Here is a 26,007-nt window from a genome sequence, read left to right as displayed (position 1 = left end):
ATAAAATGTTTTTGTATGACTCCTGCCATTTTTGACAACATGTAATAGTGACTTTTTTAAGATACCCTGACTGTTTTAACTTTTTTCGACATTTTATGCTGTGAGTTTATCCACTTTTATTAACATACTAATCTATGACTTTTTTCCCCATACTAAGTTCGATTTTTTTTTTTTTTCCAGATATACCATACAACGATTTCATTATTTATCATGCCATACTGTCACATATTGTGCTAAAAAAAAGGATAAATTTGTCAGGACTCCTGCATAGTCACAGCAACTGCAACATCAAAAATGTTAGTTTTATTTTCTCTCACACATTGGTCCTCAGGAACATCAAAAAAATATCCAAATACTGACTGAGTTGCATAGTTTATAATTAATGGGATTAAAAAGAAAAACAGTGTGTAAACAAAAGAACTAAACAAATAGCAATTTCACAGCTTGGTGACTGACAGAAGTAAAAACATATCTTAGGTAACATGAGCCTAAAACATAACAGACTAAAACCATTTTGACCTCACACACAGAAAAGTGGTTACCAACAATAGTTAATTTACACTTTAACTGTCTGAAAACCTTAGCATGTAATGCTCTCATGTAACATGTTTTAAATGTTTCATTTTCACAACTTGTTCCCTTAAAGCTTGTCTTTAACTGAAGTTTGACGTGGATTTCCCAACCAGCAGTATCAGATCTATCACAAAACCACTAAAAGGTAAGTTATTGATATTTTGGCAAAAAAAGGACACCCCTTAACGGTAATGCAACATTCAGTGTTATTAAATCCAAAAAGATGAATGAGTTTTATCGTCAAACTTGGGATGCAGATGTGTCAAAAAATATTGTGTCAATAATAACTTTACTTAAAAGACCAAAATGTGTCTTTAGCTCCAGGTATCAAAAACTGTCAAGCCCTAATTAGGGAATGAGCTCAGAATTATGGGGCATTTGAAAACACAATTGCCAGATTAATCACTCCAGTTCATTGTAGCCCAATTACTAATTCAAATAAAAAAGTCTGGCGAGTATTTTTAATATTTGCATTAGTCTGGAAAATTGGAAATTGATAACTAGCCCTAAGTTAAATAAGGGATTGGTTGACTTAATTGAAAATGAGCGAAGCTGTTAATGGTCCTGCGTGTTGGATTTAGGGGGATATACCTGCAACTACATTTAAGGTAACAAGTTTAAGCTGGCTGCAATTTGTTATCCTCTCTGCTAGATGCACACTGGACCTTTAAAGCCTAAGAAGTAGAACCAGATTCATAAATCAGCTGTTAAGTAACAACAAATTGCAGTAAAGTAGTGATAAATTTAGTTTGAGGTGATAATTTATAAACAGTGTCTCTTGTCCATACTTTCTCTAGTAGTTTGATTCTAACAACATAAAATGCTCTGCTTAGTATGTATTTTAGCCAAAACTCATTCAAAGGAAATAGAGGGGATCAGAATCAAATTCATTGTTCGGGCTTTAAAGTGTAGATCATTATATTGTCATCTGAATCTGTGTGCAATTTATCTATTAGTACTGACCTCAAAAATCCAGTAACGAGGTATCATCGGAAGCTTGTCATAAAATTAGCATCATCCAACCAACAACCAGAGCAGCTCTCCCTTTCAAAAAAAACAAAACAAACTCCAAACTGCAACGGTTAACGTTGGTCATATTGTTTTCACAGTTTTCAGAGAAAGAATAGTTTTACATGAATGAAAACACCGATGTCCCCTCAGAAATCTCCATGTTTCTGAGAACAGATATATATGCAATAAAGGCAATAACATTTTACAGATTGTCCTGTTGCTTTTTTGGGGCTTCGTCCAAGATACAGTTCTTCTCCTCGATGTCTGATTTGAGAATGCACTGAGAGAGAAAAAAAAAAATCTTCATTTGTCACCATTAAGGCGAAGTATATCTTTATGCTTACATTAAAATGAGAAAGGCATGACATCATGTGCTTATTGTATACAGACACCTAAACTTCAGGGTCTCATAGTAATGTTCTTCTTTGCATTTTCTTCTCAGCATGTGGTTTTGAATCTGATCCATGAACAGCAGCTCTCAACATAGAATATTCTGTCTTTTGCCCAAAAAAGTTGCACAGCCCATTTTTAATAGATTTAAAATGTAATGGAACTAAAATGTGATAACACCAAACCTTGTCCAAAACATGAATTTCTCTCACTTAATACATTTTAAATGTGAGATTAAAAACAGTCAACTTACCCAGATTTAATCAGAGTTGATCAGCCTTTTGATGGATTTCTTTTTCTGGAAAGAACAATATAATAATAATAAAATTTGACTTAGTATGTAATGCTCTACAGGTCTATACTTACTAAACATGCTCTTGAACCTTTGAGGCCAAATATTTCTTGCCACATGAAAGTCTCTGAAACTATTTTTTATTTTTTGTAGGGGTGGGGGGATCCAAAATCTAAAGTAAATTGCTAGTTTGTTCAGCTGCAGATGTGTTTCGTACCTTAGAAGAAGCAGGACTTTGTTCATCTGCAGCAGGTTCTGTCTCTTCCAGATTCTCCTTCAATCTGTTCCTCTCTGCCAACATCAGTCAGTACAAAATAAATGTAAAGTTATGTAAATTAATTAAGATGATACATTTTATATACACCAGTCAGTTTTTTTTAATTAAGTTAACGCTTCAGCTAAGCTAAAGCATGTTTTTGTTATTTTTCAGGGACATTATGGCCAGTACTGAGCAAAAGAGAACTAAATACATTTCTTTTCTTGGTGACATTAAGAATACTGTATTTGTCTTTGACTCATAATAATCTCTAAAACAAAGCAAATGCAGGGATAACTTAAAGATACTGATTATTTAATAATTTTCAAGACAATAATATGTACTGTACATTTTTTCTTTAATTGTTACCAAACCAAAACAAAAATGTGGCTATAGGAAATTGTGTTAATTTTTTTCTTACATTCTCAAAACAATCAGTACCAAAATGAATCATTAGCTGCACTCATGTGAAAAATTAATTAAAAAATATATATTCAATTACCTTTTTTACTTTTTTTCTTTGCAGGGACATCTTCGCTCACAGTCACGGGAGTTGAGCTCTCGTTTGTCCCCTCGTCTTCTCCAGCCTTCATTCTCTTCTTTTTCTTCTTCTTGTTTTCCTTTGAAAGTGGAGAGGAGTCAACTTCAGGAGGCTCAGCAGTCACGGCACCGCTTTCATCCTCCTTCGTCAGCAATCCCTTCTTTTTCTTCAGCTCTTTCTTTGTCTTTGGCGGCTGGTTTTCCTTTGAGGAATTCTCTTCTTGTTCTGTGTTTAATTTCATCTTTTTCTTTTTCTTTGGTGAGTCAGCGTCTTGCTGGGTAGGATCAGGTTGAGGTCGTTTGGTGGGTTTTGGTTGAGGCGTCTCCACTGCTGCATCTTGGATCTGTTTTTTTCTGGAAAATGGTGAATGTTAAATGTTATATTATCCTGTAAAGTGTAAAATGATACATGTTTAGCATTATTCCATAACTGTTGAAACCCAAATGCACTGAGAGTGATTATTGATATGCCTCATTAGACATAATAAATTGATGCTCTTTTGACATTTGAAGGCAACATATTTAAAACTCAAACATTGCAGAGCCAGCAGTGTTTTGGGAAATGGTCTCTATTCATATTAAGGCAGATAAAAGTTTGTTCTCCAGTTATTTATGTTGTCAAAAAAAGCACCAAATAGTCATAGTATAGTATGTTGTCCAGAATTGCTTAGTGCAGTATGCTGTCGAAAATGGTGTAACAATCAAAGTATGATATGTGCTCCACATTTACATAAAAAACAGTCATACACATATACACATATACATAAGTATTTCATCGGAAACGGCACAAAAAAGAAATACTGTATTATGTTGTCGCAAATGAAGCAAAATGGCACAAAAACATCATCCTAAAGTATGTATTAAAAATAACCTTAAATTGCACAAAAACGTTAAAGTAAAACATGCCCTAAAAAATAACCTAAAAGCATGTAAAAAAAAGACTGAAAAAAAATCTCAAAAATGGCATGTCCTAAAACCCGCTAAAAAACAGTATAAACTAGCGTGCGGAGACTTACCATAGCATAGTATTTTGCAAAAACAGCATGATACAGAAGGTTGAAAAAATGACCGGAAAGGCAAGGCTATAGTATGGAAAAAATGTCAAAATATGACATGTCCCAAAAACAGCTGAAAACACTTCAAAACAGTGTGCAAAGCAACACCATAGCATAGAATGTTGCAAACACGGCCAAAAACAGCGTAAAATGGCATACTGAAAAAAATGAACAAAAAAAACGCACTATAGTATTGCATTTCTGGTGAAAAATGTCAAAATTTGAAATGTCTAAAAAATACTTGGAATCCACCTAAACTAGCATGCTGAGACATGCCATGGCAAACTATGTTACAAAATCGACTCAAAACACCATAAAAATGCATGTTGAAAAAATGACAGAAAAGGCAAGGCTATAGTATGGAAAAATGTCAAAATATGACATGTCCCAAAAACACAAGAACGATTAACCACAGAAATGAGTTACTGCTTTGTGAACTTAAACAGTAAACTTACAGTTTACTTCCACGTCTGTGAAAAAGAACCACTGACCTTTGACCTTTGTTATATAAAATGTCATCACTTTAACAGTTTATCCGATTAAAATTTGTGTCAAATTTTTGTTGTAAGCATAAGAATTGTTGAGTTGTGGCCAAAAAGTACAACTTAGTACGACTTTATAAAATGTGCATATTACTCCTGTAGAGAGTAAAGGTCGTATGGCATCAGATAATAAAAAAAAACACTTGAAACTCGCTCAATAACACAATAATAATCATACTAATAATAATAATAATAATAATAATAATAATCATACTAATAATAATAATACTCATCTCCCTCCTGCTGATGAATTCACATTAACAGAAAGACGGAATGTAAAACACATGATCGACAGCTGATGGAGCGCAGCCGCATTCACATTATTATATTGCAAAAAAAAAGAGAAAACCCTACACATAGTACCTTCAAGGTAATCATAGGTGTCTGAGAATAGATATATATATATATATATATATATATATATATATATATATATATATATATATATATATATATATATATATATATATATATATATATATATATATATATATATATATATATGTATATACACACACACACACACACACACACACACACACACATATATATATATATATATGTATATGTGTGTATATATATATATATATATATATACTATAAAGTTACAAAAGACAGGAAGGCAACATCAGGTGCGTGCTGCTGCTTTTGTAAATCGGTTGGCAGTAAAGCCACGGGGTATCAGCTGTTTCATCTTTTGAATTTTGTCCTCATGGGGGGTAAAAGTCACAGTAAAGCTAATCTCTCTTAACTTGCTACACAAAAGCAAAAACAACATAGCAAAAGTAAAGTTTTATGACTAGAATATACGTTCATGATAGATGATACAGGGCGGATCTGTAACGTTATAATGCTAATGTCACTTCCAAAGGTCTAGGCTTTTTTTTCTCTTATTTTTAGTATCTGACATGTGACAAAACAACAGTTGGGATCTACAGCAGTATAGCTGTTGATAGTGGACTTGTTTTCATTAAGCAATGCAGAATTGCAATTGTATTATTTATTGAGTTTAAGCAAAACTAGCAGAGCTATCGTCAGCTGTTGCCCAAGCTGAAGTGCGCTGTCATCTACGTATGTCAGACTTTCTGTCTCTGCTCTCTACCTCACTGACTGGCTGTTGGTTCTTAATTTGTCACTTTAAAATAAATAAATAAAAGCAGTTTGACGTTGCTTTTAAGGATTTTGGTGTGTGTTTTGCCGTTAAAAACAATAGTTGTACTTTAAAATGCAGGCATCAGATGCTTTCATGTGTTTGGGCCTTTATACATTGCTTATTGTTAGCAGAACACAAATATGTATTTTTCATATTGCTCATTCATTTTTAATTAATCTTCTCCATATAAAATCAAAAAAAGCATGGGACAATACTATGGTAAAGATATTACACTTTTTACTGTTTAATAAGTTTTGCCTTTCTTATATTTTGTCCTTTTATTTGTGTATCTTTCTGAAATACATTTCTAATTATTTCTAATTATTGCTGTTGTTTTATTCGCTTGAATCTTAACTCCATAAACTTACATCACAATAGTGATAACAACGTATATGATGTAAAGTTTTAAACATAAAGATGCCAAAGAAAAACTACTCACTTCTTTTTGCCCATCTTGCTCCCCGCTGCAGTTTCTTCTGATGTAACGCTGCTGCTCTTCTTCTTCCTCTTCCTCCTTATCTCTTCCTCTTGCCTGTGGAGCCTCAGTCTCTTCTTTAGGCTGAGTTTCCTTCTGGGACGATTTTTCTTTTTGGCTGAGGAAAGCGTAGAGGAGTTTCTGTCTAAAGATGTTGGAAGAAGAAGTTTACACACTTGAGTTAAAGTAGCAATATCACACTTCAAAAATGCATTTTACAAGTTCATGTCCTGCATTCAAATTTCACTTAGGTAAAAGTAATGGCAAGAAAAAGTACTTAAACTGTAAAAAGTACAGGTACTCATTAGGCAGCATTACGGCCTGTTATTATTTGAAGTGAAGCTAATTTTAACTACCATACTTAATGTACATTACAATTTGGAAGTTTGACCCAGGACAACAGATAATTTTATAAATTCATTCTAGGTTTCTTTGTGCACTTTTAATCTGTAAAGTAACCAGATATATACGTCGCAAAGTTAAAAAAAGAGAAAAAAAAAGAACATAAACAGGGTTCCCACACATCTTTGCAATGAATTTTCTATTTTTTTCCAATATTATTTATTTCATTTCCATGACATTTAGTAGTTAAAATGGGTAAGTCCTACAGAGTCATAAAACTTTCGGCTTACATTATTAAACACACACTTTCCGGGCATTTGTTTGATAAGCAGACTGCTGGTGCTTGTTAACTCTACTCGCTCCTTTGACATTCCCACTGCAGACTAACTGCAAATGCCAATACACCAGACCGGTACATACGGGTAAGAGAAGTTTGTCTGCCATTCTTTCTTGTAAAACAAACAACTGAAATGTAAACGCTTCTAATAATTTTGTGACCTTGCCTAAAACCTGAGCATTCGTGATACATTAACCCTTTGAAAGCTATGCAAACAGGCGTGATTTATTTGAAAATCATGAGAAGGCAAAGAGCAACTTAGAAAACATGACTAACCCTAACCCTAAGTACAAAAAATGACCTAAAAATTAGCAGCTCCTTCCCAAAAATCAAAGACACCCAAACAAGGGAATGACCTTGTTTGTCTCTAAAATAATTTGAAATATAATAATTGTGATCGTTAAAAATATGGTTTAGTTTTGCAAATATTTCTCTAGCTTTTTAAAATTGATTTTTAAATTCCTACAAATTTGCTCATAGTTTGAGGGTTTCAAATACCTGTGAAAGGTGTCTGAACGAAATAAAAGAAAAGTGAAGCCGATCAAGGTTTCAAAGGGTTAATGAATGAAAGCTAAAAAGGGGGCGTGGCCTTGGAGATGATGAAAAGCTAGTCTGATCTATGTCACATAATTCCAGTGAAATTTCAGCAGTCACGCAGTGCACGACTACATTTGAAATTACTAGAACGAGGAAGGTATTTCATGTGACAGACACGTTTTTAGGGATTTTTCTGAACATATTTTAAATAATAATGAAAATAAGGTGTACTTTAAACTTTTCCAAAGCATTCTGTTGGCACCATTTCCAGACCTTGAACAGTTTTTTAATGTCATAACCTTTCTCAAAATTTAATCACCATGGGAACCCTGACAAAAAGTAAAAAGCTGGTCTCTGAACTGTAGTAGAGAGGAAGCATAGAGTAGTTAAAAATGGAAACTATCTTAAATTTGTTCATGAGTAAACGTATTTTGTAACATTCCACCTCGTGCCACGTCAGTCAGAAGCCGCAAGAGTGCAAGTGTGACGGAGTGTGACTCAAACAAAACAGAGAGACTGCTGCTGGTGTCTTTCATTACCCAGTAAACTATAACTAACACCGATGATTAAAGCTTCAAAACCAATTTCCTGTGAGGTGAAATATATTCCAGAGAAGCTCCAAGTTAAGAAACGAGAGAGAGGAAACATTTTCCGTCTACCTGTGGCCTCCAGCTCCTTCTCTGAGTCTTTGTCGCCCCCTCCTGGTTTTTCATCAGACTGCACCTCCTCTTTCTCTTGTCCGCTCTCCTTTTTCCTCTTTTTCTTTTTCTTCTTTTTCTCCTCTGCTGGACTCACAAGATTCTCCTCCTCCCTCTCATCCTCCACTCCTGCTGCCTCGCTCTGCTCCTCCTCCACATCTTTTACTTTATTCTTTTTCTTTTTAATTTTATTTTCTGGGGGAGTGATAGGAGTTCCCTCATTTTTCTCTTCTACCTCATCCAGCTCCCTTTTCCTTTTCTTTGTCTTTTTCTTCTTCTCTGATGAAGTGACCTGCGACATGTCCTCCACTCCCTGCTTCTCCTCTTCCACCTGTTGCTTCTCCACCTCCTGCTTCTCCTCCTCCACGTCCTGCTCCTCCACCTCTTGCTTCTCCTCCTCCAGCTCCTGCTTCTCCTCCACCTCCTGCTTCTCCTCCTCTATTTTCTGAACCTCGTCTTCCTCTGCCACCTCTTCCACTCTCTTTTTGTCCCTCTTTCTCTTTTTAGCAGATTTGGTGGAGAGAGCAGGATCGCTGGATGTGTCTACAGTGGAGGAGTCCGTGCTCGGTGTATCTGTAGTTGGTGTCTCTCCTTTTGCTGGTGTCTCTTTTTTGCTCTTCTTTTTCTTCTTCTTGGGTGTTTTGTCATCTTTGCAGGACTCTGCAGCCTCCTCGGGGAGCAGTTGGCTGGTTTCTTGCTCAGTTGCGTCGCTTTCTTCGACTTGGATGTTGAGGCTGATGGAGTCCGCTGGCTCTTCTGCCTTTTCTACAACAGAACAGAATAACACATCCAGGATCTGTTTCTTTAAATTTGTGAAAATACAAAGCACGTACAAATCCAGAGAGACTGGGATTTAGTTCAAGTGTTATTGCTGCTGCCCAAATTATGCAGAAATGCCATATATGAAAAAACATAGTTACCAGTAACGTCATGCTTCAATCATCAAATGTTTTTGGCCATTTTGATGTCATCAGATAGTATCAATGGTGAGGGATAAATCACATGACGAGGTTTACAAAACATCACCATCACTATTTTACTTACAGACATAAGTACTCCTATTAGATAGTATGAAGGAGGATTAGGGCTCTATTTTTAAAAAATCTAACGTTTCAAGAATAATGTCATATGTTACCTGAACAAAGTCATAATTTTTTTAAAAAGCTGTAATATTACAAGAATTAAGTCGTAATGTAATGAAAATAGTCATACTAATTCAAGAAAAAAAATGTAATCTTATACGAATAAAATTGTATTCAATTTTACTAATTACTCTTAATTTTATTCCTATTTCTTGTTTTTAATTTTGATCTAATCCTCCCTCATAGGACACATACATTCAGGAGAGGAATATAAATCACTATTAATACAAAAGAAAATGTAATGGGCTTTTCAAAAATTGCAAGATCAATTATAGATACAATTTAAAGTACTCATGGTTATTCATTACATTAAGATATTTAAAAATTCTGTTTAAAAGTTTCACATAAAAAAGTTCTTTTCTGTTTGTTTTTTAAATAAATGTTAAAAGGCTGGTTGTAATATTGTATGTTTTAAATAAGATTAAAGCATGGTTGTTTCCATTTCAGACAATAACTGTTACCAGTGTCCGTGATGGGGTCCTCTGGAGTTGCTGACGTTGCCGTCTGGTCTTCAGGCTTCAGCGGGGAAGTGACGTCACTGCCATCTGTCATCTGAGGGAACACACGGGCAGGAACTAATTGCATTTGTATATGATCTTATGTTTACACTCATATTCTCTTCCAATAAGACTGTCTTTTTTAAAAATTAGTCGACAGCCGGCACATAACAGTCCCTTGAAAAAATGTTTTAGGGTACCTTAGATTTCTCCTCCTCGTTTTTCACCTCTTCCTCTTCGGGATTTTCAGAATCAGGGTCTAAAAAAACATAAGAAAACAGCATTTTGCCAATAGAGTCTGAATCTAAGGTATTCTATCACATCTGCCAAAAATTCAATTTTGTTTAATGCAGAACAGGGACATAGATGGGAAACCAGCTACAAAATACGGTGAAGTTGAATTTCACTTAAATGAAAATGATCAAAAACGTGTGCAGCATGTTTCTTTTCACAAATGTTTCTCATCTGATTCAGTGTAAATAAAAAGGGCCGAGGGCTCGCCATGGCTTTGAGCTAAATGTTAGCATGCTTCTGCTTAGAGGGCATAATGTTCACCCTGGTCATCATATCAGGTTAGCACATTAGCATGCTGAGACTGATGGGAATGTCATTCATTTTCAGGTATTGCCTGATGGTGGCACAAAAATTTAACAACAATCCATTCAACAGGTCATACGGTGGCAGAGCATGGCTAAAAAGCAATTCAAGCTTCATCCAAACTGCTTTTCTTTCTGAACAAATCCAGCTGACCAGAGTCTTAATAGACTTGCAGCACCAACGCACACTCATTTCTTTATTGTTTCCAAACTAATCCAGCGCAAAGCCTTTTTTCACAGCAGACATTTTGATTTGTCATGGCTACAAAAGCACAAATGGATCTAATTAATGTGTGCTCTTTTCCAGTAATTATTAGCATTTCATGCAGTGATTAGTAATTTTAGTTTTACCTGAGTTTGACAAGTCAAAGTGTGTGCTGAAAAACTTTCTGCACCAAAGTCATGAGTTAATTTCAAGCACTTTGGTAAATGCAGAGATTGTGTTCCAGATGACTAATTGTAAGACTAGTCATCGCTCCTGCTCCTTTCTTAACAGGCTCTGACAAGCGTAACAAACCCCTTTGAGAAGTTAAACAAGTGACTGACGTTGTGGAAAACTCTTCTGAACAGACCTGCCAGGGCTGTTTCTATGGGCTTTGGCAGCCATCCTTCAAACTCTTTGCAAGTGCTGGCTTCGAGTCCAGGTGCATCAAGGTAAAATATTCAACGTTATGTCTTTCTTTTCTGTTCCACTTGTCCTTCCCTCAAATGAAAATGAAATAATTCGAAAGTTCTGCACTGAAATAGGCAAGGCACTATGCTGCCAATTAAAAGGAAATACAGTATGTTTGTTTTCCTTTGGAAAAAAAAATGGAAACTGAAATGCAGGAACGAGGCTGTGCCGAGTAGGAAACTACTTAATTTGTGATTCACTTTTGGAACTGCATCTCAATACTGGCAAATAAGTTTGAAAGATCTGTTCATCCAAATTACAAAAAAAATTGATACACTTTTCCAGAACAACGTAGTTCCAATGAAAACATGTTCACAGTGAGTTCTGTTAAGTATTCAGAGTAACAAGGAAACTGAGGAAAGATGTCTCTATTTTTCTTTTTTCAATACTGCAGCTGTCTTAAGCAGCACAAATAAAATTATATTTGCATTCATTGTATTGGGGTTAGAGCAGAAAACTCAAACACAAATATCAAAACCTGGACAAATCTAACTAAAACTAGTACTTTTTTAAGGTTTTGGTGCATAGACCGTTTAAAGCTTTCCTCTGGTATATTCATGGGCTCAGAATAGATGACGACACATTATCAGTCAAACTCAAATTTGTCCTTAAGATGATAAGATAAAAAGGAAATGCTTAGTTTTAAAACAAATTACGTCTGAGTTAGAAGTGTCCATTTAATGACACAGAGATGATAAGACAAAAGGTTGAAAGCAGTTGCTGTAACAATTAATAAGCCACAATAATAAACATTTTTTAACTGAAGTTACTAGCCGCTAAGCTAAAAAATCTTTTATGAGAAATGTATCAAAAAAATGACTGTTTAAATAAATACTTTAGACAGTCCCTTGTTGCAGATCCTTAAGTAAGACGTATTTTATGTATTTTTATGTGACGAAGGTGACTGTCTTAAAAGGACAGTTCACCCCAAATCAAAAAAAATACATTTTCATCTTACCTGTAGTGTTATTAATCAATCAAGATTGTTTTTGGTTTTGTTTAAAGGTAAGATGAACGTCTTACATGTTTTTAGTAACAAAGCAGGCTTTTTAAGAAATTATGAAACATTTTTTGGACATTTTATAGGCCAAACAATTAATAGATTGTTGAGGAAAAAATCTGCAGATTCTTGATCATGAAAATAGTTGTTTATGTAGCCCTAAAATATTTACTTAAAAATGCAATAAGGTCTTACTTTATTTCTCTTAAATCCACCTTACAATGAATTCTATGCGACAGCAGGTAAATGCAACCAATTTTAAATCAATCATAACAGTGGAAACAAACCAGGACACCTGATACTGTCTCACTGTCAAGCACTGTTCCTGTTTACATTTTCATGGTAAACGTAAATCTGTCGTGAGGTCTTTCATCAGAACTTTGAAATCTGCAGCAGACGCCGTAAAAAGAAAAGCCCTCTGAGCAGTTTCTTCACAACAGCTTGTGATTCTTGTCATTGCAGTGAGAAACAGACGGAAAGATGCCATACATAACATGTAAAGAACAACCTGGTTATAGAGCATCCTACTGGCCGTTCATACCTGCAGGAGGCGGGGCTTCGCTCTCTGCTGGCTGGTCATTGGTCTCCAGAGCTGTCAGGTCTGATGTGGCGGGTTCGGTCGTGCTGGGCGTCTGAAAGAGGAATCAACAGGTCAACAACTGTCTCCAACAGCAGCCAGGAAGAGACTCTGTCTTCATCACTTGCTTCATTTTTTGTACTTTATTTTTGCAGTTTATCACGTTCTGATTCAAGCAATGAGGACATGGGCTAGAAAATAAAAAACTAGTGATATGTGGCCAGCATGCCACTAATACATAAACTCTTTGAAATCAAAATATTTTGGATGCAGCTGCAATCATTTAGGGGACCTAAAATAGAGTCTGAATTATGTGCCTTGCATAGAATGTTACAATGTTGGATGTTCATATAAAATGTGGCCAAATTTAAATTAATGGTGTCAACAAAAGTAGGAATAAAGCCTGGGAGCAAAACCGCAGGCTGTTTTTTCTGCTTCTATACTTTCTACTAGCCATTATTTCCACAGGTTATCTAAAGAAACTTAGAGGTAAAATGTAGGTAATAATCTTCCACTGCACAGGGAAATCTGAAGTATGTATGAAAGGCTAAAATTAATCCAGAAAGTCAGTATATCACCTGTGTTTGGGTTGTAATTATTTTAAATTAGTGTTTTGTTTATAACCCGTCTGACCTCTTTTTAGTGATGTTACTGACTTTCCAGATCAGAGCAATTCATAGTCTGTACAATGTTATTTTCACTGAAAAGGATGTCCAAATTAACAAAAATAAGTCCCACATTGAAGAAAAAAAACAAACAAATTTCTCTTTGACATAGATGTGAAAAACAGTTAAAAATCAATGCTTCGCACTTAAAATTGGCACCAAACTTTTAAAAAAAAGCTTGTTTAATCAGTGTAAACAAGCAGGGGTTTAAAATAACTTAACATTTCTATTTTAACATACAACTGAATGACATCGATTATTTATATTGACAGCAAGTTGTAGGGTATGAAGGATCAAAGTTACCAACATAAACAATAAATGCATAAATAAATGACTTAATAAATAAACTAACATGTTACTGCATGTACAAACATTTATCAAAAATAAATGTAGCCATTAAATAATTGATACAAAATGTGACATAAATTGATATTTCTGTCTTTGAGAAAATACTGTACATTCACTAATAGAACATTTACAAAAACAAATATTTTCATACATGCATTTAAAGTGGATGAATACATTCAAAACTAAACTAATTAAAATTGATTGCAAAAAAAAAGCAATTTTAAGTACTTATAATAAATAAATGATTGTGTAAATTAAAAAGGATAGCAAATATATAGTGGAAATAATACAAAGATAAACAAATAAAAAAGAAAATATTAAAAATTATCAATTTATATCAGATTTTTGCAATTAATTGATGCCTACATTTTTTTAAAATATTATTTTCGGTTCATTTAACAGAAATAATTTATTTATCTTTTATTTTGGATTTTTGGACTTCCAAAAAGTAAAGGTGGCTTATTACCCTTTAATTAACATTAACTGAACATTTCTTCCAGCTATAGTGACATTTAATCCCAAGCCTCCGCATGCCAGAATATTCCTAAAAACTCCATGACTCAGCAAATAACTGCTCACACTGATTCCTACTGGAAGCTAAACAGCACAAACAATGCACCTCAGCCAGTCACAATCCTCTGCAAAATAAGTTTCAGATGTGCAGAGGGTGAGCTGAGGGGAACAGAGGCTCGACTGTGCCAGGAGTCAACAAATGCTCCTGTTTTATGAGGCTGTGGTTAAAAGTGATTAACATTTCTGCTCATTTCTGAAGCCTTTAGAGCAGTTTGCTGTAGTAGGACGAAAATGTACAGCACAGGAAAAAGAAAATGCAAAAACTGAGAGAAGAGAAAATACGAGACAAATATGATCAAAGGGTTCAATTCCTGGTAGGTAGACTTCAGTGAAAATTATAAACTGGCAAAAAAGGTAAGAAAATCTTGGCAGCACTTAAAAGTAAAAGTCAAAGTTATTCATGTGTGTCAAAGAAATGATTCTACACAGCGACATACTGTGGATTCAGCCTCAGGTCACTAACCTGCTTCAGCTCATCGTCATCCTCTTTATGGTCTTTGCTGCTCTCGCTGTCTAAACTGGAGGTCACGGCAGGGTCAGAGGCCCTTAGCTGATCCTCAGCCTGATCAGAGGCAGCTTGTCTGGGCTCGACCGGGCTGGGTTCAACCTCCTCTTCAGAGTCTGAGGAGTTGGAGCTGGAGCTTTCTGCCTTGTTAGATGCCTCAGCAGATGCTTCAACAGGAGCTGACTGCAAAAAAAGTACAAGCAGGCGGTTAGAGCTGCTAACAGATGTATCCCTGCTATCTTCCCCTCTGTTTACACAATTAAGAGATCTCTGCTGGTTTGAAAAACACATTCAAGACATTAAAGGCATCATGTCACTGCTCCCTCCAATGGAATTTAAAAAATGCTATTGATGATATTCTATGTATTTTTTATTATCAACAAATCCCACGAACAGGCCTTTGGTCTTCCAAGACTTCTCCAACCACTCTGGGTTCCTACTGAAGATGTAAATCTTTAAAAACTCGTCACATGTGTATAGTCATTTTTTTTAAAAGTCTAAAGGCTGATTTACAGTAGTCTACTCAAATGGCCATCACGTTTTTGTGACATACATTTAACAAACGGCAAACACCAAAACATCTGCCGCCAAGAACTGATATTATATTTCTGGATCTGGACCGTTCATGAGGAGCGCTTTCTGATCAGCTCTGATCTGATCCCCTGATCAATTATCAACTCCACTACTCAAACTACTGCTGAGGGGAAAAAAGAGTTTGACCTGCGCTGCATTCACAGTCTCACAAAAACCTCCAAATTTAGAAAGGGTGCACAGACTGATACACAAAGGCAAGCTACTGCCACACACAGATTCTAATTGTGTGGGAAACATTAGGCTCCATAAGTCAAAGTTCAGAGCCTACGCTGTAGGTGCGGCGTCGATTCAACGCAGAAAAATCCAGCTTAAAACGCTCAAAACTTTAAGCACTGTTGTTAACCTTAATGAAACTTGAGTAAATGCTGTTTTTGTTAGGGACTATTATCAGCAACAGATTTGTTGCCGTTGTGACCTTATAGCAGCAGGACTGCATATATGAGATGGAGTCAAACCACAGAGCCTGTATTCATCGTAATGAACGATCATGCCAATGACCACATTGACAAAGTCATTCGAGACCCTTATAGCTTTAAATGATTTTGAACTTAGAATAAAGGAAGTGGTCACTGCTCGCTGCAGCTGCTTATTTAACAAACATATTCTTTATATTATATAAATATTGCTGCCTTTTACTAGACTCTATTATGTATTGTATTTTGATATACCTTTCACTTTTGTGACTTGATGCGGTTTTCCTGTTTGTGTTTGATGCTGCTATATGACCCTGCCTTGGCTAAGTCTCCCTGGCAAAAGAGGTTTTAATCTCCTGTTTAAATAAAGGTTATATATACAGTATAAGTTCCTTGGTCTTTAGACAGTAACAGAGCTCTGAGGCAGAGAGCAATACGATATATCAGGCTTTAATTCAATCCCGACCGACTATTGTGAAACTACAAATCAAAAGTATTTCAACAAATGATTTCAAAAATGTATATTAGATCGCAGGCTGTATTTAATCTGTCCAGCTGGAGAACAAAAGAAATTAAAAACAAAACTGCCTGCTTTTAATTCTATTCAGCACAAACATCTTTGTTCTGTTAAAAGTAAGTACAGTAGTTTGATGTGGTATTCATGTTAGGAGAGAGGGAAAAATCTCTAAAAGCCGCAACTCTGCTGCTGTCAGACACAAAGCAAAGCAATCAGGGTTTTGTCGACAGAAACACAAAGAGCCATTAACACACCGACAGAGACACACACACACACAATTTGTCTCAGAAGATTATCATTCTGTCACACACACAGTTTCTGTCCAAACAGCATTATCTGCTGCATCACTGGGCCAAAAGAAAAGAACAGAGACAAGACAGGGACACATACACATACGCTTGTACACACACACACACACACACACACACACACACACACACACACACACACACACACACACTCTCTCTCTCTCACTTGTACACACACTTGAAATAACAAACGAGCACAAACTAACAGATACAGACGAGACGAGTAGACATGAAAATGACTGTGTGTATTTCAGAAGGATATAACAACACTGGAACTACTGTCCATCTATCAGCACATTATTACAGTGACTGGACAACAGCTATGTGTGTGTGTGTGTGTGTGTGTGTGTGGTTTTTTTTGTGAGAGTTGTGGTTTCCTGCTGCTAGAGAAACATGCAAGACTGGTTACATTCAGCTGTTTCTGTTTTTAGTTTCTCCATCATCATTCATCATGAACTAAATTAGATGGCAAGGTATACTGTGGTAAGTTTTCACTCCTTAAGGCCGTGGGTACAACACAGGGAAGGCGTAGTTGCACACCCTGTACGGTAGCCTGATGTGCACCTCCCCAAAAATGTAATTACGCATTGCAGTGAAAAAGAACTTCTGCTTTGTTAGTAAACTGAAAACCAATTCGCTCAGAATAAACAAAGCTTTTATTTACTTTTATTTTACAGATAAGAACCAATACCTTGCGAAGACAATACAGCCCCCGCAAAAAAAGCGTCTGAAATCTTGTGTGTGATTTATCCTGGCTTCATATGAGTAAAGTCTGCTAGCCACAACGCTAATTTATGCAGTTTAGGATGCCATGTTGTCTTTGTGAGGAAAATGTGTTTAGTATCAAAAAAGTGTTCTGTCTGGGAACCGTATGACTTACTATGGAGCCAAATTTTGACTTTTGTGAAATGCTGTTGCTGTTTAGCCATATTTTACATGTTTTGGTCGAATCAATTAAACTTTACACCAATCCGCAAAAAACTCAACACATAGAAACCCGACATCATCGAGCAGTTTGGAGGTGTAATTGCAGAGCAACACAGACACACCAAGTATAAATGCTCACAACAGTGTTGGCCACTCTGTGTAGACTAGAGCCTACATGCAATATAAATTAATTTAATGCATTTTGAGATTGTAGTATTTCTTCATGGAGGTATCCTACTTTATCTAAATGTCTTCGAGGTCTAATTTGAGTTACATCTGTACTTTGTTACAAGCAAGCCTGTTGAAGCAAACAGGAGAAAATGAGAAAATGCTCAGGTGAGAAAACACTAAAACTGAGTATTTTTACATTATCCACTTACAGTGCATCACTGCAGAGGATTTCAGTAGTATCACTAATATACAGATATAAATATTTGAGATAAAATTAGGGATGATCCAAATGTTTTTGGCTTCTGATGTGATGCTTACTGTATATTTACCTAAGTGTTTATTAATTATGTTTCTGCTACATGTGTACAGCTACTCAACAGGACACGTTATTTTTCCTTAAAAAGCTTATAAGATGAAATTATAGATATGAAACACAGTTGAACTGGGAGAAGGAGACGCCTCGCATTGATGAAATCAGTTGGATTGATTAAATAGAGAACTCCTCCGTAATGGCAATGGCAATGGCAGTTTTATGTATTTAGCACACTTGAGTAAGGAAAGAGTTAAGCATGTTTGTTTTAGCTGATAGTGACCCATTAAATACCCCACATTTGCACCAACACAGAGCTTTAGGATTTGATCGGGACACGCACTCAAAGCGTAGTCTGCACTCTCACAGGAAGATAGCTGATATAAGCACATCGTAAGAATATAACTTGTGGTTTTCTTCAATTGTCAGTAGGCAAGCAGAAGAAAAAAAAAGACTGACATATAGGTCTCCTGTGATGTCGTTTTTAAGGGCCGACATAAAGGATGCATTTTTTTTAAACTTCAGCAAACACAAGCATCTGTTCATTGTTCTCCATTTCAAAATGTCAATGAGGGTGCCTATCTCATCTCCTGGCAACGATGGTTAACAGCTGCACTTTGTTGACTAAAGGACAAGCAGCACATGGATCCTGACAAGAATAAAAAGTGTGAAGGCATACCAGATTAGAGGAAGGGGGATAGCATCAAACTCACTGGTTTAAACTGGAATTAAACACTGTGTGAAAACAAAAAAGAAAATTTTGTTCTTTTTTCTTTCATTTGGTGGCTGCAGCTTTGGGGCAGCAGCTAACGATTTAGTGCCTCAGATGGTTCAGGGACTTCATCTGTCCCACTCCCCACTCTATGAAATGCTGGTCATGCACAAGAGTTCATTCAGAGCAAAACTTACTCCTCCGAGATGCACCACATGAAGTCATTCCTGCCTGTGGTCTTCAAATATTTTGTGTCAGACACTAAGTCAGTAGACTCAGACCTTTTCTACCTGTCAGCAGCAGCTATAACCCATAACTTAGTTATTATTTACAGTTACAACAGTGAAATTACTTTACTGTTTTTACTGCAAAACTGTAAAATATGCAATACTGACTTCAAGCACTCTACAATATTTGTGCAACACTTAAGCTGTGCAATATTTTAACTAAACATCTATTTATTTCATTCTTAGCTATTCTATTCTTGCATTTATATTTAATGCACATATTTCTTATCAAAACAAATCTGTTATTTCTTATTTTCATACATATACTATGTATATATATAACTATTTTCTTATCATTTCTGTATACCTATATACAGCATAAGAGCAAGTGTACCATGTCCCAATTTCGACTCGAGGGTCAATTACATAATATTAAATTTACACTGGTGACCTTCCAATAATAAGCCTGTTTCTGTTAAGTTTTGTGCTACTGCCGTTATCTGCACCTGTTAATAAATTGTCATGTATTGAATGTTTGTTTTTTTATATGAAATGTGAGACACTCGTGTCTGCCTGCCTGTCTCTGCTCACCTCTTGCTTTGGTTTTGTTTCCTCCTCCTCCGTTTTTTCTTCTTTTTTCTCACCATCTGAGTTTGTTGTTTTGGTTTCACCTGCAGGATGCAGCAGCTGCTCAGTGACTGTGTCAGCGTCTCTCTCCTCACAGGGGAGATCTGCATTAGACGACTCAACACCATCTGTTGCGGACTCTGAAGCAGGGGGTAAAAAAAAAAATGTAATGGTTTTGGGGTTGTGGTTAAAACATTAGTTATGTATCTAATTACGACATACATACTGTTAAGGGAAAAAATACACCTAAAAAAACACACACAAAAAAAAATAACACTTACCAGGTGGCGGTTTGGCATCCACATTATTTTCGTCAGTCGTAAGTTTGGTGTCTGCACCCTCTTCCTCTTCGCTGGTGGCAGGTTCTGGTTTGATGCTGCTCTTCTTTAAAGAAGTGGAGTCTTCTGTCTCCTGCTTGGCATGCTGAGCTAGAGAGCACAGCCTGCAACACACACACAAATGTAATTCTATATCTGGCTGATTCTGGAAACATCTCAGTGGATTTACAGACTTGAATGTGATTATATGGGCATATTGTTATCTAAGTATCCAAATCCACACTTAATACACATCCTAAGCAGGTTTGTAGTATACAGTATTTTCACACTGAAAAAGTGACAACATTTAGAAAAACTGACTTATATAGTAAGAGGGAAAATTGAGATTTTTTATGAGATGTGGACACCTTTCATAGAGTTTATGAACAACTTAACTGTGTAGATGATAGTGATTAGAAAAAAGAGGCCCTATCATCATTACTCAGAGGTAGCTTTAAACTTATAGCACAGCAAGAGTATATGGCTAATAAACAGAAAGAGAAAATAAAAGGATGACTGTTTAGTACTTTTTTCTTAATTATTTATTTATTTTGTTTTATTTAGTTAACAAATTGTGTTTGCTTGATTTTTTTGTTTAAATGTACTAAAGTCTGTGAGCAGACATCATATAAGTATATGTGTTTTTTCTTTTTCCTTTTTCTTTCTATGTATGTTTAATATTGTTGTTATTGTTATTATGTTTTTATTGGTCTAGTTTCTATTATTATTCAATATTTAATATTTATTATTATTATTTACTATTATCTGTTATTATTTGATTAACTAATTTATTTTTATTTACAATTGATGTCTGCTTGGGTTTTCCCCCATGCCGAGTTTTTGCTGTGAGGTGTGGGAGGGATGGGGTTTGTGGGTACTGATCTGTTCATTTTAAATGATTAAAAACTCAATAAACATAATTTGAGATTTTTAAAAAAAAGTTACAAAATAAAGTATAATCAAAGCAGACAGCATGTACCATATATACACAATATGGTTTATTTTGGAACGTGTCATAAACGGTAGGGCTTGTAATATCGGGAACATCAACATCGACGATATGATAAGATTAACCATTGAGGCTTTCACAAAATATCTGTGCATTTTTTTGATAAATAATCATCAGTAATAATGGATGTGGATATAATGACTAAGTGGGTAAGCAGAAATAACAGTTAGAACAGTCTGGTGGTTCAGACTTAATGCAGACTTTAAAACCAAGAAACGACGACACAATATTAAGACATCCAAAATCTAAGACAATATCAAGTCTCATATTGCAATATCAATATCATATTGATATACTGCCCAGCCCTAATGGATGGATATTTGTATACTATATTGCAATGCTCAGAGGAAATGGAGGAGCCGCTCACAGCTGAAAGAAATTTAAATAAATTGTGCGTGATGGCTCCAGAAAGATCTTTGGAAAACACAAATACATACTGTAATCAATCATAAGACATTTTGCTGTCTTCGTGAAGTTCAACATTCAAAGTCGCAGTTTTTCTTTATACTAGCTGCTCAAACAGTATGTTGTGACAATTTGTGTGCAATACGTACTACTATATAACATTAGTATGCTGTAGAGCTTGCAAGGACGAGTTGATTGATCAATTAGTCAAAGGAAAATGAATCACCAACTCTTTTGATAATCCCTTAATCAATTAAGTCATTTTTTTAGCAAAAATGTCAAACATTTTCTGGTTCAGGCTTCTTAAATATGAGACTTTGCTTCTTCTCCTTGTTATTTCTGATGGTAAATGAAGAGTCTTGTCCTGTTGGTTGGTAAAGCAAAGCAACTTAAAGATGCCATTTTGGGCTCTGGGAAATTGTGATGCACATTTTTGTTCAATTTTTTTCTTTTTTTTTTACAATTTATAGAGTAAACAATTTATCGTGAAAGAAATAGGCAGATTAATCAATAATGACAATAATTGTTACTTGTAGGATGTAGATTGGATGTTTTAGTTTGTCCGTCCTTAAAGTGTTCAGGAAGTTTCATTTGCAGGAGTTTTTAACAGATAGAATGAATTCCAGACAAGTAAAAACGAGTCCAAAGTGCATCTTGACATCTTTACTGCAGAAAACTGACATGGGACCAAATCATGTGTCAAGCAGCCAAGAACGACAGATGTCTGTGAATGTTGTGAAACCTCAAAGAGAGTCGACAAAATGTTAACAACCAGAATAAATTATTCTGACAGGGGTATGTGTATGTGATGGAAGAGCAAAGGGAAGAATGAGCTCGATTTGCATTGTCTGATCTTTGATAGAAGTGTTTGATAGTTCACATTTACTACAGAAAAAGCTTCAGAGATGAGAGCTGTATTATCCTCGGACTTATAGTTTCTCAGAGAAACAGAATGATGTGTTACTGCTGGTGGTAAAACTGGGTTGTTTTATAATCAGGACTGTCTAATATTCAAAACAATTTGATATCTTTTCATTGACTGGCTTTTATTTGTACCATTTTAGTGTAAGATTCACAGTGGGGAATGATAGATGTAAGCTGATGTCATTCATTCAATCATTTATCTGCGGCCCGTTAAATCCTTTTCAGGGTAGCAGGGATTTGAAGCTAGTCCCAGAATGCACTGGGCTGAAGGCCAGGCAGTCATTCTCACACACACACACACACACACACACACACACACACACACACACACACACACACTGACATCCTGTGTGTATACAGTTGGAGTCTCTATCTAAGCTGCATGTCTTTGGACTGTGATACCTGCTGTGCTATCATGATTCCCAAAAAGCAAGGTCATAAAATCCAATGATAGAAAAACAACACAGGAGTAAAAGACAACTAAATCACTGCACATTGAATAAAAAATTACGAGCTTAAAAAAAAAACTTTCCGCAAATAAGCTTTATGTATTATCCAGGTTAAACGGTCAAACTGCCTATAAACCATAATGCACACTTAATCTAATACCTAACTGTATTGTAAACAATATTATAACTACTTGCACTTCTAATGTACATCACATTATTGGGCACTGTCATCGTAAAGTGTAAATTCAGAGTAGAGAATCTATTTAACTCTAGTTGTTTTTTGATATTTATTGTGTTTTGTTTCTTAGCTTCCTGCATGTTTCCAATGACTTTTTAATGACTTACGTGGCTGCACAGAGATTTATTAAAGTATTCTTTAGAAATCCATCAACAATGTCTTATGACATTTAATTAATTTTTTTTAACTTGTTAGACTTTTCTTTTCAGACTGGGGCAAAAGGTAATTGTTTCCATTATTTCATTCATTCATTCATTAATCCATCAACTAAAATAAAAGGTTCACACTTCCAGCACTATGTATGTTAGACTTACTTCATCCAGCCAGTGTAGATATCATGTAGGCTGGAGCTCTCCTCTGGTGTCTCCACCTAAATACACACACAAACAAACCCACACACACACACATGCACACACACGCACAAAACACACAAAATAAATACAGTAGCCTGGAAAGTACTTTGCAGTTTAAAACTTGAACAAAATGTGCACACTTTTGAACGGTCCCCTTAACGTTGCATCTATAATCGAGTTGCTGGACAAAATTCTTGTATCCCAACAGTGATAATGAAGATTTAAGAAAAAAAATGTTGAAAAGGAAATAGCAAATTTCCTGTGGTTCAGGAATGCTTCACTTTGATGCCACATGCTCCCGGAAATGAATCCATGCAGCGAAATACAAAACCAGCAATATGACGGTGTATGAGGCACTTAAGTTCAAACAGGGGAATAATGCACACAATATTAAAAGAGTATGGCTTCTGCGGGAGCCTCTTAGAGTAATGGAGGGTTTAAACTTGGAGACTGTTTAGTATGGAATAATGTTGAAATGATTTTCCTCTACTGTGGTCTTCCTAAAACTGTCAGCAGAAACTGTTGATCATATTTTTAGCCTAGGAGCATGAAATCTTAGACTTGTGAAAGACTGAAGCTCAAGTTTCCCCATAGCAGAAAATTCACACATTTGTAATCATTGTAGAAAACTAAAACTACAATAAAAGTGTCATAATGTAGAAAGCATGATGGAAAAATGTGCAAAACACTGCAAATTCACAGGTTTGTTCATCTTACCAGCTTGTTCAGTTCAGATTTTAAAGTAAATTTTTAACTAAAGATAATTGAGTTCATTGAACATCCTAAAAATAAAGATCAAAAAAGCAGTATGTAGCCTTTCTTTCAGACTCTTACTGTCTGTGGCTGCATCATGACAATGCATATGCACTTTGGACATTTTAAAGTTGCAAGTCAATTGTTCTCATCAAATGGTCATTGTTAATGTATCAACCTAATTTGTCCATAACACATCAGAAAACAGTGAAAAACATCCAGCATAATTACATTGAGTTGTACAACCAAAATGCAAATACATTCAACTCAAAAGGCAACAACAACACAGGAAAGCAGCAAATATTCACACTGGAGAAGCTGTAACAAGCAAATTTGGGGAACTCTTGCATTAAAAATGACCTGGGCAACTGATTCAATATCAAAATAGTTGCAGATGAGTCTTACTGTTGATCAAGCAATAGGCGAATCACTGCAGCTCTAGGACATTTAAATAAAAAATCGCAACTTTTATCACTTAACATTACAAAAGTGTAAGGTTTTGAATGGGTTGTCAGTGTGCATTAGCAGGCCTGCAGCAGGGTTGTTTTACAGCCATGCAGCCGCTGTAACAAAATGTTCTTTTCCTCCAGGAGGCCTCACCAAGGAGCCATGTGCTTTAACACAGACACTCACATACAAGCTGACCTACTGCCTGCTGCACTGGAGCAGAAACACATTGAAATCGCTTTTATATTTAATTTAAGCTCTTATATAATATGCAACATGCACATGCCCGCTCAAGAGATAGCAATAATATCATCAATCTGAGAGGAAATAACAAAAAAATAGCGAGGCACAATCAAGTGAGTTTGCTTCTTTAGTAAATCAGGCTGTAAATGTTGAAGAATTAGAGCAAACTTCGTACCTGGGCGACGTGTTTCTCCAGCACTTTGGCAGCTTTGTGGTAGCCATTCACCTTCAGGTGCTGGAAGATTAAATACAGCAGAGTGCCGTCCTCCTCCGAAGCCATGCTGTCCGACTGGACCCACTGACACGACTGGGAAACAGGAGAAAAACTGGAATATTATTGAGGAGTTATTAACAGTTCAGTTCATGCTCGCTATTCAGCGTGCGGCCATGAGCATCTGAAGACGCCCCCCTCGAAATGCACCATGGGAGGTGGAGTTTTTTTTGTTTTTGTTTTTTAAGTTAAATGGACAAAACATTTCAGAATATTAGCAGCGTGAGGGCAGAATAAGTAGCCTACAGATACAGCATTGACTTTAAAAATAAAGTAAAAAACAGGAAAAAAGAGCAAATGAAACTAGAATGAGAATAGAAGTAAAAATATCAACTACACAAGCACTTGAGGACAAAATTACAAAATAAAATGAAAGTATAGCATACAAGAAAAGCATGAAATGTAACAACACGTTATTGCAAAGTATGTTTTAAAATAATGCTTATGATTGGAAATAAAAATGGTCTTATCCATCTTATATCTTGGATTTGATGGTTTGATGGATGGCTTGTCGCCTTTGCAAATTAAGCAAAATGCTTCTTTTTTTATTAGATTGAAGTTCTAAACGCAAAGAAGTAGTCAGCAGTCAATTATATGCGTGTAGCCTTTCAATATTTATCATCCACACTGGTAACTGCCTGTTAGCATCGAAAATAGCACCTAAGTTAGCGCTGGTTAGCACCTGTCGGTGTAGCATGCTAACCTGCGAAAATATGTCATTTGTAGTCTTTTCAGAGTGCATATCGTCATAATTTACAGTAATTATATTCGTTAATGATGTAATCACCCAATCTCTTATTAATACATTAAACTCAAAATCATGAACTGGTTTTGTTTGACTGCATTTGACAAAATGTTTGCTAATGAGCTGTTACCTGCACGTATTGACGGCGGGCACAGGTTCAAACTGCCAAACAGGAAGTAAGACCTTCCAATGGGCTTTGAGAGGAAACTCGGACTGTACCATGTTGAGCACAATGTAGGGGTGCAGGTTTTCATTGTTTCAAGGAAAAGC

At 35.7% G+C, this 26,007-nt stretch overlaps 1 protein-coding gene across 2 annotated transcripts; it reads right to left on the bottom strand.

Annotated features, from left to right (window-relative positions):
• Positions 1-271: 271 nt before the first annotated feature.
• LOC121951291 (uncharacterized) lies at positions 272-25,938 on the bottom strand. 2 transcript variants are annotated; one of them, XM_088085543.1, is made up of 15 exons: positions 25,868-25,938; positions 24,897-25,028; positions 23,240-23,295; positions 19,865-20,025; positions 19,548-19,723; positions 14,736-14,960; positions 12,651-12,741; positions 10,041-10,099; positions 9,805-9,895; positions 8,163-8,966; positions 6,252-6,432; positions 3,025-3,416; positions 2,484-2,557; positions 2,228-2,272; positions 272-1,864 (listed from the first exon to the last, which is right to left on the bottom strand). In XM_088085543.1, the coding sequence occupies exons 2-14, from the start codon at positions 24,999-25,001 to the stop codon at positions 2,234-2,236; spliced, it is 2,454 nt and encodes an 817-aa protein (XP_087941669.1). In that variant the 5' UTR covers positions 25,002-25,028; positions 25,868-25,938; the 3' UTR covers positions 272-1,864; positions 2,228-2,233. The 2 variants fall into 2 exon arrangements, with proteins under 2 accessions (XP_087941669.1, XP_087941670.1); XM_088085544.1 differs by lacking the exon at positions 25,868-25,938 and having other exon boundaries at positions 24,897-25,115.
• Positions 25,939-26,007: the final 69 nt, after the last annotated feature.

The sequence above is a fragment of the Plectropomus leopardus genome, chromosome 12 (genome assembly GCF_026936395.1).
Source record: "Plectropomus leopardus strain MGB_pleo_1.0 chromosome 12, ASM2693639v1, whole genome shotgun sequence".
Taxonomy (NCBI): domain Eukaryota; kingdom Metazoa; phylum Chordata; class Actinopteri; order Perciformes; family Serranidae; genus Plectropomus; species Plectropomus leopardus.
This window is presented reverse-complemented; position numbering and strand designations above follow the sequence as displayed.